Source organism: Heptranchias perlo, chromosome 1, assembly GCF_035084215.1.
Source record: "Heptranchias perlo isolate sHepPer1 chromosome 1, sHepPer1.hap1, whole genome shotgun sequence".
In the NCBI taxonomy this organism is placed as follows: domain Eukaryota; kingdom Metazoa; phylum Chordata; class Chondrichthyes; order Hexanchiformes; family Hexanchidae; genus Heptranchias; species Heptranchias perlo.
In genome coordinates, this window is record NC_090325.1 from 32,901,638 (window position 1) to 32,915,023 (window position 13,386).

The 13,386-nt window shown below is 44.3% G+C and overlaps 1 protein-coding gene across 1 annotated transcript in view; it reads right to left on the minus strand.

Moving 5' to 3' along the window:
• The window catches only part of myo5b (myosin VB), a 260,378-nt gene that overhangs the window by 69,045 nt on the left and 177,947 nt on the right, over nt 1-13,386 (minus strand). The window contains exons 18-20 of the mRNA XM_067983571.1: nt 6,492-6,603; nt 5,494-5,705; nt 263-419 (exon numbers count right to left, since the gene is read on the minus strand). Of these exons, the coding sequence (XP_067839672.1) occupies nt 263-419; nt 5,494-5,705; nt 6,492-6,603 (481 nt within the window). The remainder of the gene's footprint in view (nt 1-262; nt 420-5,493; nt 5,706-6,491; nt 6,604-13,386) is intronic.

Here is a 13,386-nt window from a genome sequence, read left to right on the forward strand (position 1 = left end):
AGCTTCTTAACTTTGTAGACCACTTAGGTATGCACCAAGGCGCTTCAAAGGTCACGTATAAAGTTTAAATCCATGTTCCACAATTTGCAAATATCTCAAGTTACTGATACTAATGGACCCTGATGCTCTGGTTTAGGATGTATCCACCAATTGGGTAACCAGGCTAAAAACAGCCCTTTCCAAACTTCCATCTCCTACCCCCCCCAACCTTCTTAAACATTGACAATTAGAACCTAGTTTTACTTGACAATCTAGACCTTACCTCATGGTACACTTTCCTGACAAACATTCCACGAGTATAAGCCTGAATCGCAATGGTCGCATTGCGAACTTGCAGGTACTCGCGCCGCACAGCGAGCATCCTGTACTGCTTCTGGAAAATTATCACGGCTTTTGTTTTCCGTAGGAAGTCCACCAGCCTTAGAATGAGAAAAGAATGAGTGAAGATGAACAGAAAGTAGAAACAATAAAGAGCCAAATCAAGCTTGCTGTTAAAAATCGACGTATATGACCCAATGCATCTTAAAATACATCCTTTAAAGAAAAATCTCAAAGCTCACCGCTAGCTTCTTACAGTTACAGGAAAGAAACCAAAAGGAAAAACTTGCATTTTTATAGCACCTTTCATGACTAGGGTTCCCAACTCTCCTGGAGTGACCGGGAGTCTCCTGAAATCGGTGATTCCAATCCCGAGCGCTGCCTCTAGCAGCGGGGGAAATCAGCGATTTAAATTTCCCTCCGCAGTCCGCACCCCCACATCCCCACCCCGCTTCGTGCCGTCACCCGCAGAGAGCCTTGACCGGCTGAATTCTCACCGGCAGAATCAAGGGGGAAAGAGAGGAGGCAGGCTCTTGAACTAAAGGCTATTAGACCGTAGGAACCTTCACCACATATGACTATTCAAGTAGAGACTAAAACTTAATTTAAAAGGGAAGGGGATAAATATTTGAAAAGGAGGAATACAAAAGGATCTGGTACGGGGGGGGAATGGGGATACAGGACAGAACGCCAGCACCAGGGGCCAAATGGCCTCCTCCTGTGTTCTAATCTCTATAATTCTATGAAAGCTCTCCTTTTTTGAGACTGAGCCCAGGGAGTGGTTTAGAAATGTTGGTGCTGAGCTGAGTTTAGGATGATGTGCCCTGTGAGAATTGTCCCAAGCTTTGAGCTCGCTGCCCTCTCGGTTTGGTTCAGGTCGGTCTGTACCAGCCGATTTTGATGTGTGAAGCCAAAGTACAGATCAGCTCTGACTGAGGATCCCAGTTCAGAGTTGTCACTTTCACATGGAAACACAGTCCAAGGAGATAGGGAGAGAGACAGGGCCTATTAAAAGCAGCATCAATGAGGGAGCCTCATCGCACCTTGTGCAGTGCAGGGGATTTCTGGCTATGGTTTCAGGGTAACTATCAGCAGGTTATAGAATTACTACTAATTACAGGTAGGATATCTGAGCATTACATCTATTACTATCGGTTACATATAGATTATCGGTGAGTTATTGTATTACTGTTAGTTATGAGGGGAATCTGAGTGTTACCACTTTACTATTAGTTATCAGTGCAATTTCAGTGAGTTACCATTAGTTAATGGTGGAATTGAGGTTCCTCCCATCTCTGATTTTCCCTCTGTAAATCTCTTCCCCGCCCACGGCCTCCCCTCTTCCCCGCCCACGGCCTCCCCTCTTCCCCGCCCACGGCCTCCCCTCTTCCCCGCCCACGGCCTCCCCTCTTCCCCGCCCACGGGTGGCCTCCTGGTTCTTGGAACTTCTCGCACAACAGTTGCTGGTGCAAAACCACAAGCAAAGATTCTCAACTACAGGGGACGCAGCCTTTATAAGGTAACGGCAATAACATTTGTAATAGTCATGTGATCAGAACATCACCTGGCCAAACCTCCAGGAATGCCTCCAACCAGAGTTGGCAACCTTATTCATGACTTCAGTACATCGCACAGCCATAGAAGTACTTTTGAAGTGTAGTCACTGTTGTAATGCAAGAAAACACGGCAGCTAATTTGCGCACAGTAAGGTCCCACAAACAGCAATGATATAAATGACGAATTAAACTGTTTTAGTGATGTTGGTCGAGCGATAAGTGTTGGTCAGGACACTGGGGAGAAACCACCTGCTCTTCTTTGAATACTGCCATGGGACCTTTTACGCCCATCTGAGAGGGCAGACGGGGCCTCACTTTAATATCTCATCCAAAAGACAGCACTCCAACAGTGCGGCACTCCCTCATTACTGCACTGGAGTGTCAGCCGAGATTATGTGCTCAAGTGGGGCTTGAATCTACAACCTTCTGACTCAGAGGCAAGAGCGCTATGACTGAGTCAAGGCTGACACCCTGCCAACTTCTCTGAAAGCTCAGTGAGTAAATGTACTACCCAGAGAGACCAGGAAGGGCCACGTTTAATTCTGAGCCTATGTCAAGTTAGTCCCTCCCAGGCAGGGTGACAGTAGGGGCGCTACAATTAATCTTGGAACCCTTGGACTAGAACTGGGGAAAAAATAAATCTACGAATTTCCTTCTCCTGAAAGCCTGCAGAAAAGTGTGGCGAGTCGGATGAGTACAATATTTTCGACAGCTGTGATGCTTCTTGTAGTGGGACAACCTGCTTGCATTTGCTGTTTGGGAACACATATAAAGAATGGTTCCTAGCACCTGTGGAACTGTACCCCAGCATGAGGGAGCACCTTCAGAGGAGCAGGTGAGGGAATTTTTTTTCTAAAAGGCATAACAAAGATGTGGATGAAAGAAGCAACAGCTAAAGAAGCCAATCTGTTAAATATAGGCACACGGTTAATGTGCCTATAAGCTGGAACTTGTTATTTTACTCAAAACTATTAGGACACAAGTAATTTAATCAGACCAGGCTCCGATGTGATGCTACCCACAGTCAAATAGCCTGCAAAACATTACTCTCTAGACCCAAGCATAACAAACAGCCTTGTGGTGAAGTAACAGAGGGCTGTTGGGGCTCAGGGAACTGCACCTCAGCATGAAGCAGCCTCTTCAGGGGAGGAGGAAAAAAGCTGGCTGGAAAACATGTTTCTATTTATTAAGTTTTTGGAAAGAGAAGTTTTATGCTTCTTAACGTGAAGGATACCAATACTCATGGCGCCCAGTATAAACACCAGAGAGTCCCACATGAGTTACAGCATGTGGTTAGAGTCAGAGTAAGAGTTTTAATTTGAACCTCGCCCCATACAGATAGCCCCGTATAGATAGCTTTTTGGCAATTAAAGGTATTAAGGGATATGGGCCAAAGGCAGGTATATGGAGTTAGATCACAGATCAGCCATGATCTTATCAAATGGCGGAGCAGGCACGAGGGGCTGAATGGCCTACGCCTGTTCCTATGTTCAGAAACAGTGACACCTTGGGGTTTTGCTGAATGGAGTTATCAATTCATGCTGAATTAGAGACTTCTTTTGTGCTGTGTTCATATTCACTAGGGAACAGATTGAGACTGACCCAAAACTTATTTCACATAGGGACAGTTTCAATTTATAAACAGAGGGACTTTCATTCCATTAGTTTGGGCTGGATTCAAACTCAGGGCTCAGAAACAAAAAGCACTGCATTACCTAAGCTCCTTAATCTGATTTATATTGAGATGCAAAATAATGGGGGTCAGGTGAGGTCAGGTAAAAGTACTGGTACTTTGTTCAATCTGAAACCCAGCTGCTTCTAAACACTATAGCCAAGTAGTAACACTATTTGGGTTTACCATGAGAAAATGAAGGGCCCGATGAACATGAAAATGGTTCTATTTTTTGGGGTGGTGGGGATAAGAGGCACATCTTTGCTCAACTACAACATTTTATTTTATTCATTCTCTGGCAAGGCTGGAATTTAATCACCTAACTTTAGTTGCCTTTAAAAGGTGGAGGTGGGCCTGCTTCTTGAACCGCGGTGGTATTGAGATAGAGGATCAGCCATGATCCTACTGAATGGCAGAGCAGGCTCGAAGGGCCAAATGGCCTACTCCTGCTCCTGTGTTCCATGTTTCTATGAAGTACATGTGGTGAAGGTGCTCCCACAATGCCGCTAAGTTGGGAGTTCCAGAATTTTGACCCTGTAACGATGAAGGAATGGCGATATATGTCCAAGTCAGGATGGTGTATGACTTGGAGGGAATGGTGTTCCTTTGTACCTGCTGCCCTTGTCCTTCTAGGTGGTTGAGGTCATGGGTTTAGGAGGTGCTGCTGAAAAAGCCTCGACGAGTTGCTGCTATCACCAGAAAAGCTATTTTTGGCCCATCAAGTAATAGGGTAAGCACAGTCTACCCAATCAAATTCTGCCCCATTTCATTTTATTTTCCATGACAAAGCTTTGCATTAGAACTCCCAGAAACTTAAAGATAAATCAAACAAAACGTGTGGTGGGTTCTAATCACTGCTCGAATCCAACCCAGGCTGATGGGATAAAAGTCTTCTCTCGGCTTATTTCTGGCCTTCATCCTGAATAATAAGATTTCCACAAATGCTCACATCCATGGAGGGGACCTTGTGGTGACTTTAAAGCTGCACTGACATTGTCATATTATAGCATGGTGCATAGACGCCAAATTTCAGCTTTTGCTGACAAAAATCATCATGCCTCCCCAATACCACCTAATGGAAATAGTCTGGCGTCTGCATGATGTTGCCAACAATGTTCATGAGGAGAGGAAATTCAGTATTCAGTGACCAGAGTCCCTCCAAGTAACAACATTCAGGTAGATGCAGCACTGTAGCAGAGGGGTGAGCAGAGGAAATAGGAGGAAAATGAAGGGGCAAAAGGGAAAAGGACAGCCGGGAACTGTGCCTTTGGGAGTGAGGTAGAGAGAGTGACAGCGTTAACTATCGGGGGGGGAGGGGGAAGAGAGGGGAGGGAAGTATTAATTGGGGAGGGAAGCATCCAGCATTAACTGACATGAGTGGGGAAAGAATGCCAGCATTAACTGAGGTGGAAAAGAAGTGCCAGGTTGAATTCAGGGCAAGAGGGAGAAGAGTGCCAGTATGTACTGGGAAGGTTGGAGGAGGAGGAAATCTCTGTGAAAGGGTGAGGAATTGGATGGGGGATGGTGTCTCTGTGAACTTTGGTAGAATGGAGTTGATGTGCGACTGTGACAGGTGAGGTAAGTGATGCTCTGGTGAAAATCCAAATGCTACTTTGTTTTACTTTTTTTTAAATTGAAATTGTCAACTGTGAAGTGTAAGAGTCCTTAAAATTAACAAGAATACACCATCTTAATATTAAACATTTTCTGGGGAGTAGACCCCAGACCTCCTAGAAATGTGCCATCAATTACTTATGTTTTTTTCCCCCCCCAATATGATACCTAAAAAAGTTACAAAGCCTGTGTTAACTAATTGTTTTCATGTCATAGCCTTAAAATCAGGGTCCTTTTTTGTTTGAAGCTGTTGGTCAGCTTTTTCTACTTTTCCAGGTTGACATGTATGATGGGCCCCAAATGACACAATAAAATCCCGAGAACAGCCCTTACCCGCGGGCCTGATAACCCCGAACATGTTTCTGTATAGTGATGGCAGCCTTCCTCATCCGTCTGTACTTAGTTCTCTGTAACCAGCCACGAACGGTCTTCTGTATCATCATACATGCAGCTCGGAACTTATCAGCTCGGAGTTTTTCTAGATATGCCACCTGACCAGCACGGAAGAAGATTTTGGACCGTCCAAACTGAAATTTATCAGGATCCTGACAAAACGGAACAAAGTCTTTTATTGAGTGATTGAATAGTATGTCATACCATCAGTACTAGGGCAGCATAAAATCAGAAGCGAGATGAGGAGAAATTTTTATAGGCAGCAAATTATGATGATCTGGAATGCACTGCCTGAAAGAGTGGTAGCAGCAGATTCAAAAATAATTTTCAAAAGAGAATTTGATAAATAATTGAAGGGGGAAAAATTTGCAGGGCTATGGGGAAAGGGCAGGGGAGTGGGACTAATTAGATATCTCTTTCAAAGAGCTGGCACTGGCGCGATGGGCCAAATGGCCTCCTCTATGCTGTACCATTCTATGATTCTATGAAATACATACATAAAAAAACTACGATGTCGTTTGGAGGCCTTATCATGGCAAAATTGACAGAAAGCTCTTTTCTTTCCCCCACAATCTTTAATTATAGAATCATAGAAGTTTACAACATGGAAACAGGCCCTTCGGCCCAACATGTCCATGTCACCCAGTTTATACCACTAAGCTAGTCCCAATTGCCTGCACTTGGCCCATATCCCTCTATACCCATCTTACCCATGTAACTGCTAGATAATTTGGTGCCAGCCCAATGCCTAACAGCCAAGGGCTATTACATAGAATGCACAGCACAGAAACAGGCCATTTCACCCAACAGGTTCATGCCAATGTTTGTGCTGCACACGAGCCTGTTCCCTCCCTACTTCATCTAACCCTATCAGCATATCCTTCTATTCCTTTCTCCCCCATGTGTTTATCTAACTTGCCCTTAAATGTATCCATTACCTTGACAACATTTTCCAGAAGCCGCCTACAGGTCTCTTTCTTATCATTCAATATTATGTTCTTCTTCTTCATTAGGACTCGATATCTGTTGAAGAATTCATGGTACGTCCACCTATCAAAAAAAAAGTTTTTAAGTGTTGTGACAACTCAGCTTCCTTCTTTTTAATAATTTTTTTGTGCTAGTGGGGTTAGGAAATGGCATCATATACTCCCATCTCTGGTAAAGCACTGGCTCGATACAGAGTAAAGCTGTCCTGACTCTGCCCCAACAATGTGCTTCACCACTAACCTCAGAACAGCATTGCCTACTGCGCCAATCGAATATTTTTCCATTTCCTACACCAGCCATTCTGTTGGTCTCTTTCAATGAGACTGCTTATTTGGTGCCAGATTAGGGGCAGTTTTATGCTGTGGGTTAGGAATTATCCAAAAACCCATTTCATGTAGGACTCTTCTAACCAACAGAGGAAACCCATCAGTATCATATGAAAGACCAATGTCCAATCCACTGCATTACCCAGTCCCTTCAGCAATCTTCTTTCAAGGAACTCTGTTCATGCAGTACAAAACAACACAAAAACCTCAAATACTCAGCAACAGCTCAGTGCTTGGACTTAAACCTGGTAATATCCAGTTGCAACTGCAGAGATACAACAAAAAGACATGTACAGCCTATCTATCATGGACTGTACATTACCCATTTAATCCCCTAAAGCAAAACTTGACTAAAATGCTTCCCGATCATAGAATCATAGAAAATTACAGCACAGGAGGCCATTCAGCCCATTGTGTCTGTGCCGGCCGATAAAGAGCTTAACCAGCTTAATCCCACTTTCTAGCACTTGGTCCATAGCCCTGTGGGTTACGGCACTTCAAGTGCACATCCAAGTACTTTTTAAATGAGTTGAGGGTTTCTGCCTCTACTACCCTTTCAAGCAGTGAGTTCCAGACCCCCACCATCCTCTGGGTGAAAACATTTCTCCTCAGCTCCCCTCTAATCCTTCCATCAATTACTTTAAATCTATGCCCCCTGGTCACTGTCCCCTCTGCTAAGGGAAATAGGTCCTCCCTATCCACTCTAGCTAGGTCCCCTCATAATATTATACACCTCAATTAAATCTCCACTCAGCCTCCTCTGTTCCAAAGAAAACAACCCCAGTCTATCCAATCTTTTCTCATACCTAAAATTCTTCAGCCCTGGCAACATCCTCGTAAATCTCCTCTGTACCCCCTCTAGTGCAATTACATCTTTCCTGTAATGTGGTGACCAGAACGAAACGCAGTGCTCAAGCTGCAGCCTAAGTAGTGTTTTATATAGTTCCAGCATAACTTCCCTGCTCTTATATTCTATTGTAAACAATTTTACAACACCAAGTTATAGTCCAGCAATTTTATTTTAAATTCACAAGCTTTCGGAGGCTTCCTCCTTCCTCAGGTAAATGAGGAAGGAGGAAGCCTCCGAAAGCTTGTGAATTTAAAATAAAATTGCTGGACTATAACTTGGTGTTGTAAAATTGTTTACAATTGTCAACCCCAGTCCATCACCGGCATCTCCACATCATGACTTATATTCTATGCCTCGGCTAATAAAGGAAAGTATCCCGTATGCCTTCTTAACCACCTTATCTGCCTGTCCTGCTACCTTCAGGGATCTGTAGACATGCGCTCCAAGGTCCTCACTTCCTCTACACTTCTCAGTAGCCTCCCATTTATTGCGTATTCCCTTGCCTTGTTTGCTCTGCCAAATGCATTACCTCACACTTTTCCAGATTGAATTCAATTTGCCTCTTTTCCGCCCACCTGACCAGTCATAGAATCATAGAAGTTACAACATGGAAACAGGCCCTTCGGCCCAACATGTCCATGTCGCCCAGTTTATACCACTAAGCTAGTCCCAATTGCCTGCACTTGGCCCATATCCCTCTATACCCATCTTACCCATGTAACTGTCCAAATGCTTTTTAAAAGACAAAATTGTACCCGCCTCTACTACTGCCTCTGGCAGCTCGTTCCAGACACTCACCACCCTTTGAGTGAAAAAATTGCCCCTCTGGACCCTTTTGTATCTCTCCCCTCTCACCTTAAATCTATGCCCCCTCGTTATAGACTCCCCTACCTTTGGGAAAAGATTTTGACTATCGACCTTATCTATGCCCCTCATTATTTTATAGACTTCTATAAGATCACCCCTTAACCTCCTACTCTCCAGGTAAAAAAGTCCCAGTCTGTCTAACCTCTCCCTGTAAGTCAAACCATCAAGTCCCGGTAGCATCCTAGTAAATCTTTTCTGCACTCTTTCTAGTTTAATAATATCTTTTCTATAATAGGGTGACCAGAACTGTACACAGTACTCCAAGTGTGGCCTCACCAATGCCCTGTACAACTTCAACAAGACATCCCAACTCCTGCATTCAATGTTCTGACCAATGAAACCAAGCATGCCGAATGCCTTCTTCACCACCCTATCCACCTGTGACTCCACTTTCAAGGAGCTATGAACCTGTACTCCTAGATCTCTTTGTTCTATAACTCTCCCCAACGCCCTACCATTAACGGAGTAGGTCCTGGCCCGATTCGATCTACCAAAATGCATCACCTCACATTTATCTAAATTAAACTCCATCTGCCATTCATCGGCCCACTGGCCCAATTGATCAAGATCCCGTTGCAATCCCAGATAACCTTCTTCACTGTCCACAATGCCACCAATCTTGGTGTCATCTGCAAACTTACTAACCATGCCTCCTAAATTCTCATCCAAATCATTAATATAAATGACAAATAACAGCGGACCCAGCACCGATCCCTGAGGCACACCGCTGGACACAGGCATCCAGTTTGAAAAACAACCCTCTACAACCACCCTCTGTCTTCTGTCGTCAAGCCAATTTTGTATCCAATTGGCTACCTCACCTTGGATCCCATGAGATTTAACCTTATGCAACAACCTACCATGCGGTACCTTGTCAAATGCTTTGCTGAAGTCCATGTAGACCACGTCTACTGCACAGCCCTCATCTATCTTCTTGGTTACCCCTTCAAAAAACTCAATCAAATGCGTGAGACATGATTTTCCTCTCACAAAACCATGCTGACTGTTCCTAATTAGTCCCTGCCTCTCCAAATGCCTGTAGATCCTGTCCCTCAGAATACCCTCTAACAACTTACCCACTACAGATGTCAGGCTCACTGGTCTGTAGTTCCCAGGCTTTTCCCTGCCGCCCTTCTTAAACAAAGGCACAACATTTGCTACCCTCCAATCTTCAGGCACCTCACCTGTAGCGGTGGATGATTCAAATATCTCTGCTAGGGGACCCGCAATTTCCTCCCTAACCTCCCATAACGTCCTGGGATACATTTCATCAGGTCCCGGAGATTTATCTACCTTGATGCGTGTTAAGACTTCCAGCGCCTCCCTCTCTGTAATATGTCACTATTTATTTCCCCAAGTTCCCTAACATCCATGCCTTTCTCAACCGTAAATACCGATGTGAAATATTCATTCAGGATCTCACCCATTTCTTGTGGTTCCGCACATAGATGACCTTGTTGATCCTTAAGAGGCCCTACTCTCTCCCTAGTTACCCTTTTGCCCTTTATGTATTTGTAGAAGCTCTTTGGATTCACCTTTGCCTGATCTGCCAAAGCAATCTCATATCCCCTTTTTGCCCTCCTGATTTCTCTCTTAACTCTACTCCGGCAATCTCTATACTCTTCAAGGGATCCACTTGATCCCAGCTGCCTATGCATGTCATATGCCTCCTTCTTCTTTTTGACTAGGGCCTCAATCTCCCGAGTCATCCAAGGTTCCCTACTTCTACCAGCCTTGCCCTTCACTTTATAAGGAATGTGCTTACCCTGAACCCTGGTTAACACACTTTTGAAAGCCTCCCACTTACCAGACGTCCCTTTGCCTGCCAACAGACTCTCCCAATCAACTTCTGAAAGTTCCTGTCTAATACCATCAAAATTGGCCTTTCCCCAATTTAGAATTTTAACTTTTGGGCCAGACCTATCCTTCTCCATAGCTATCTTAAAACTAATGGAATTATGATCACTTGTCCCAAAGTGATCCCTCACTAACACTTCTGTCACCTGTCCTTCCTTATTTCCCAAGAGGAGGTCAAGTTTTGCCCCCTCTCTAGTCGGGCCATCCACATACTGAATGAGAAATTCCTCCTGAATACACTCAACAAATTTCTCTCCATCCAAGCCCCTAATGCTATGGCTGTCCCAGTCAATGTTGGGAAAGTTAAAGTCCCCTACTATTACCACCCTATTTTTCTTGCAGCTGTCTGTAATCTCCTTACATATTTGCTCCTCAATTTCCCGTTGACTATTTGGGGGTCTGTAGTACAATCCTATCAAAGTGATCTCTCCCTTCTTATTTTTCAGTTCTACCCATATAGACTCAGTGGGCGAACCCTCGGATATATCCCCTCTCACTACTGCCGTGATGTTCTCCCTAATCAAGAACGCAACTCCCCCTCCTCTCTTACCTCCTGCTCTATCTTTCCTATAGCATCTGTACCCTGGAACATTGAGCTGCCAGTCCTGCCCCTCCCTTATCCATGTTTCAGTAATAGCTATAACATCCCAGTCCCATGTACCCATCCATGCCCTGAGTTCATCTGCCTTGCCCATCAGACTTCTTGCATTGAAATAAATGCAGTTTAATCTAGACTTCCCTTGGTCTTTGCCCTGCTTTCTCAGACCATCTGTCCGGTCATGTTCTGTACACTCTCCCTTACTGCCTTTTGTTTCTGTCACCACTTTATTTCCCACTGACTTCCTGCATCGGTTCCCATCCCCCTGCCACATTAGTTTAAACCCTCCCCAACAGCACTAGCAAACACTCCCCCTAGGACATTGGTTCCAGTCCTGCCCAGATGCAGACCGTCCAATTTGTACTGGTCCCACCTCCCCCAGAACCGGTTCCAATGGCCCAGGAATTTGAATCCCTCCCTCTTGCACCATCTCTCAAGCCACGTATTCATCTTAGCTATCCTGTCATTCCTACTCTGACTTGCCCGTGGCACTGGTAGCAATCCTGAGATTACTACCTTTGATATCCTCCTGCAGTCTACAGCTTTCCTCCTCACCATCAACCACACAGCCAATTTTTGTATCATCTGCAAACTTCTTAATCATGCCCCCTACATTCAAATCCAAATCATTAATATATACCACAAAATGCAAAGGATCTAATACTGAGCCCTGTGGAACCCCACTGGAAAAAGCCTTCCAGTCAAAAAAACCTGTCGACCATTACCCTTTGCTTCCTGCCACTGAGCCAATTTTGGATCGAACTTGCCACTTTCCCTTGGATCCCATGGGCTTTTACTTTTTTGACCAGTCTGCCATGTGGGACCCTGTCAAAAGCCTTGCTAAAATCTATGTACACTACATTAAATGCGTTACCCTCATTGACCCTCCTTAAGGTCAGTTGTCTAGAAAGTTACAGGGGATGTACACTGATACAGACAGACAGATACATAAATGCTAGATGGAATATTTTAGAAAACAAAATCATATTTATAAACCATGATGTTGCTCAGTATGGTGAAAAATTCAATTACTCGAGACAAGAGAAAAACTTGAAAGTTAAGATTAAGAAGGGAAGATAGGCGAGACATTTTTGCCCAAGAGTAGTAGAATGGTGAGATAAGTTTCTAAGGAAGCAGTCAACATAAATAGCTTCAACAGATAATATTGTTTTATTATTGTGAAACCAGTCGTGCATTTCTGCAGAGGAGGAATTGAGAGAAATAGTTAGAGGGGGTTGATCTGCAAAGCGATGAGCTTTTTGCTGTTTCTATAAATTCTTACTTTCATCCAGTCTGCTCATAGCTGTAGTTTTAAAAAAATCTATGGAAGAGGGTCAGAGGGATCTTGGTGTGCAAGTTCACAGATCCCTGAAGGCGGCGGAACAGGTAGATAAGGTGGTAAAGAAGGCATATGGGATACTTGCCTTTATTAGCCGAGGCATAGAATATAAGAGCAAGGAGGTTATGATGGAGCTGTATAAAACACTGGTTAGGCCACAGCTGGAGTACTGTGTGCAGTTCTGGTCGCCACACTACAGGAAGGATGTGATCGCTTTGGAGAGGGTGCAGTGGAGATTCACCAGGATGTTACCAGGGCTGGAGCGCTTCAGCTATGAAGAGAGACTGGGAAGATTGGGTTTGTTTTCCTTGGAGCAGAGGAGGCTGAGGGGGGACATGATTGAGGTGTACAAAATTATGAGGGGCATAGATAGGATGGATACTAAGGAGCTTTTTCCCTTCGTTGAGGGTTCTATAACAAGGGGACATAGATTCAAGGTAAAAGGCGGGAGGTTTAGAGGGGATTTGAGAAAGAACTTTTTCACCCAGAGGGTGGTTGGAGTCTGGAACTCACTGCCTGAAAGGGTTGTGGAGGCAGGAACCCTCACAACATTCAAGAAGCATTTGGATGAGCACTTGAAATGCCATAGCATACAAGGCTACGGACCAAATGCTGGAATATGGGATTAGAGTAGACAGGGCTGATGGCCGGCACGGACACGATGGGCCTCTATCCGTGCTGTATGACTCTATGACTCTATGACTCGTGCAACAGGTTGGCTGACTTCAAATGAAGTCACAGTGCTAGCATCCTGGATCTTTTTTGGGCAGGCTCAGCCCCACCTGCAGTTAGTCCACACTGTAGGAGATGCTGCATCGGTATTTATCCAATAAAAATGAGAATTTAAATAATTAACCTTATGTGGCCGATGTGATTAGTTCAGCAATAGCATCGTGGCTCTGATTTTATTGTTGCACCTTCCTCAGCACATAAAAGAAATGACCATCAATAAATTCATTTTGGTTAATAAAATGATAATGTATATGATTTGTAGATGAAGAAAAAGCTA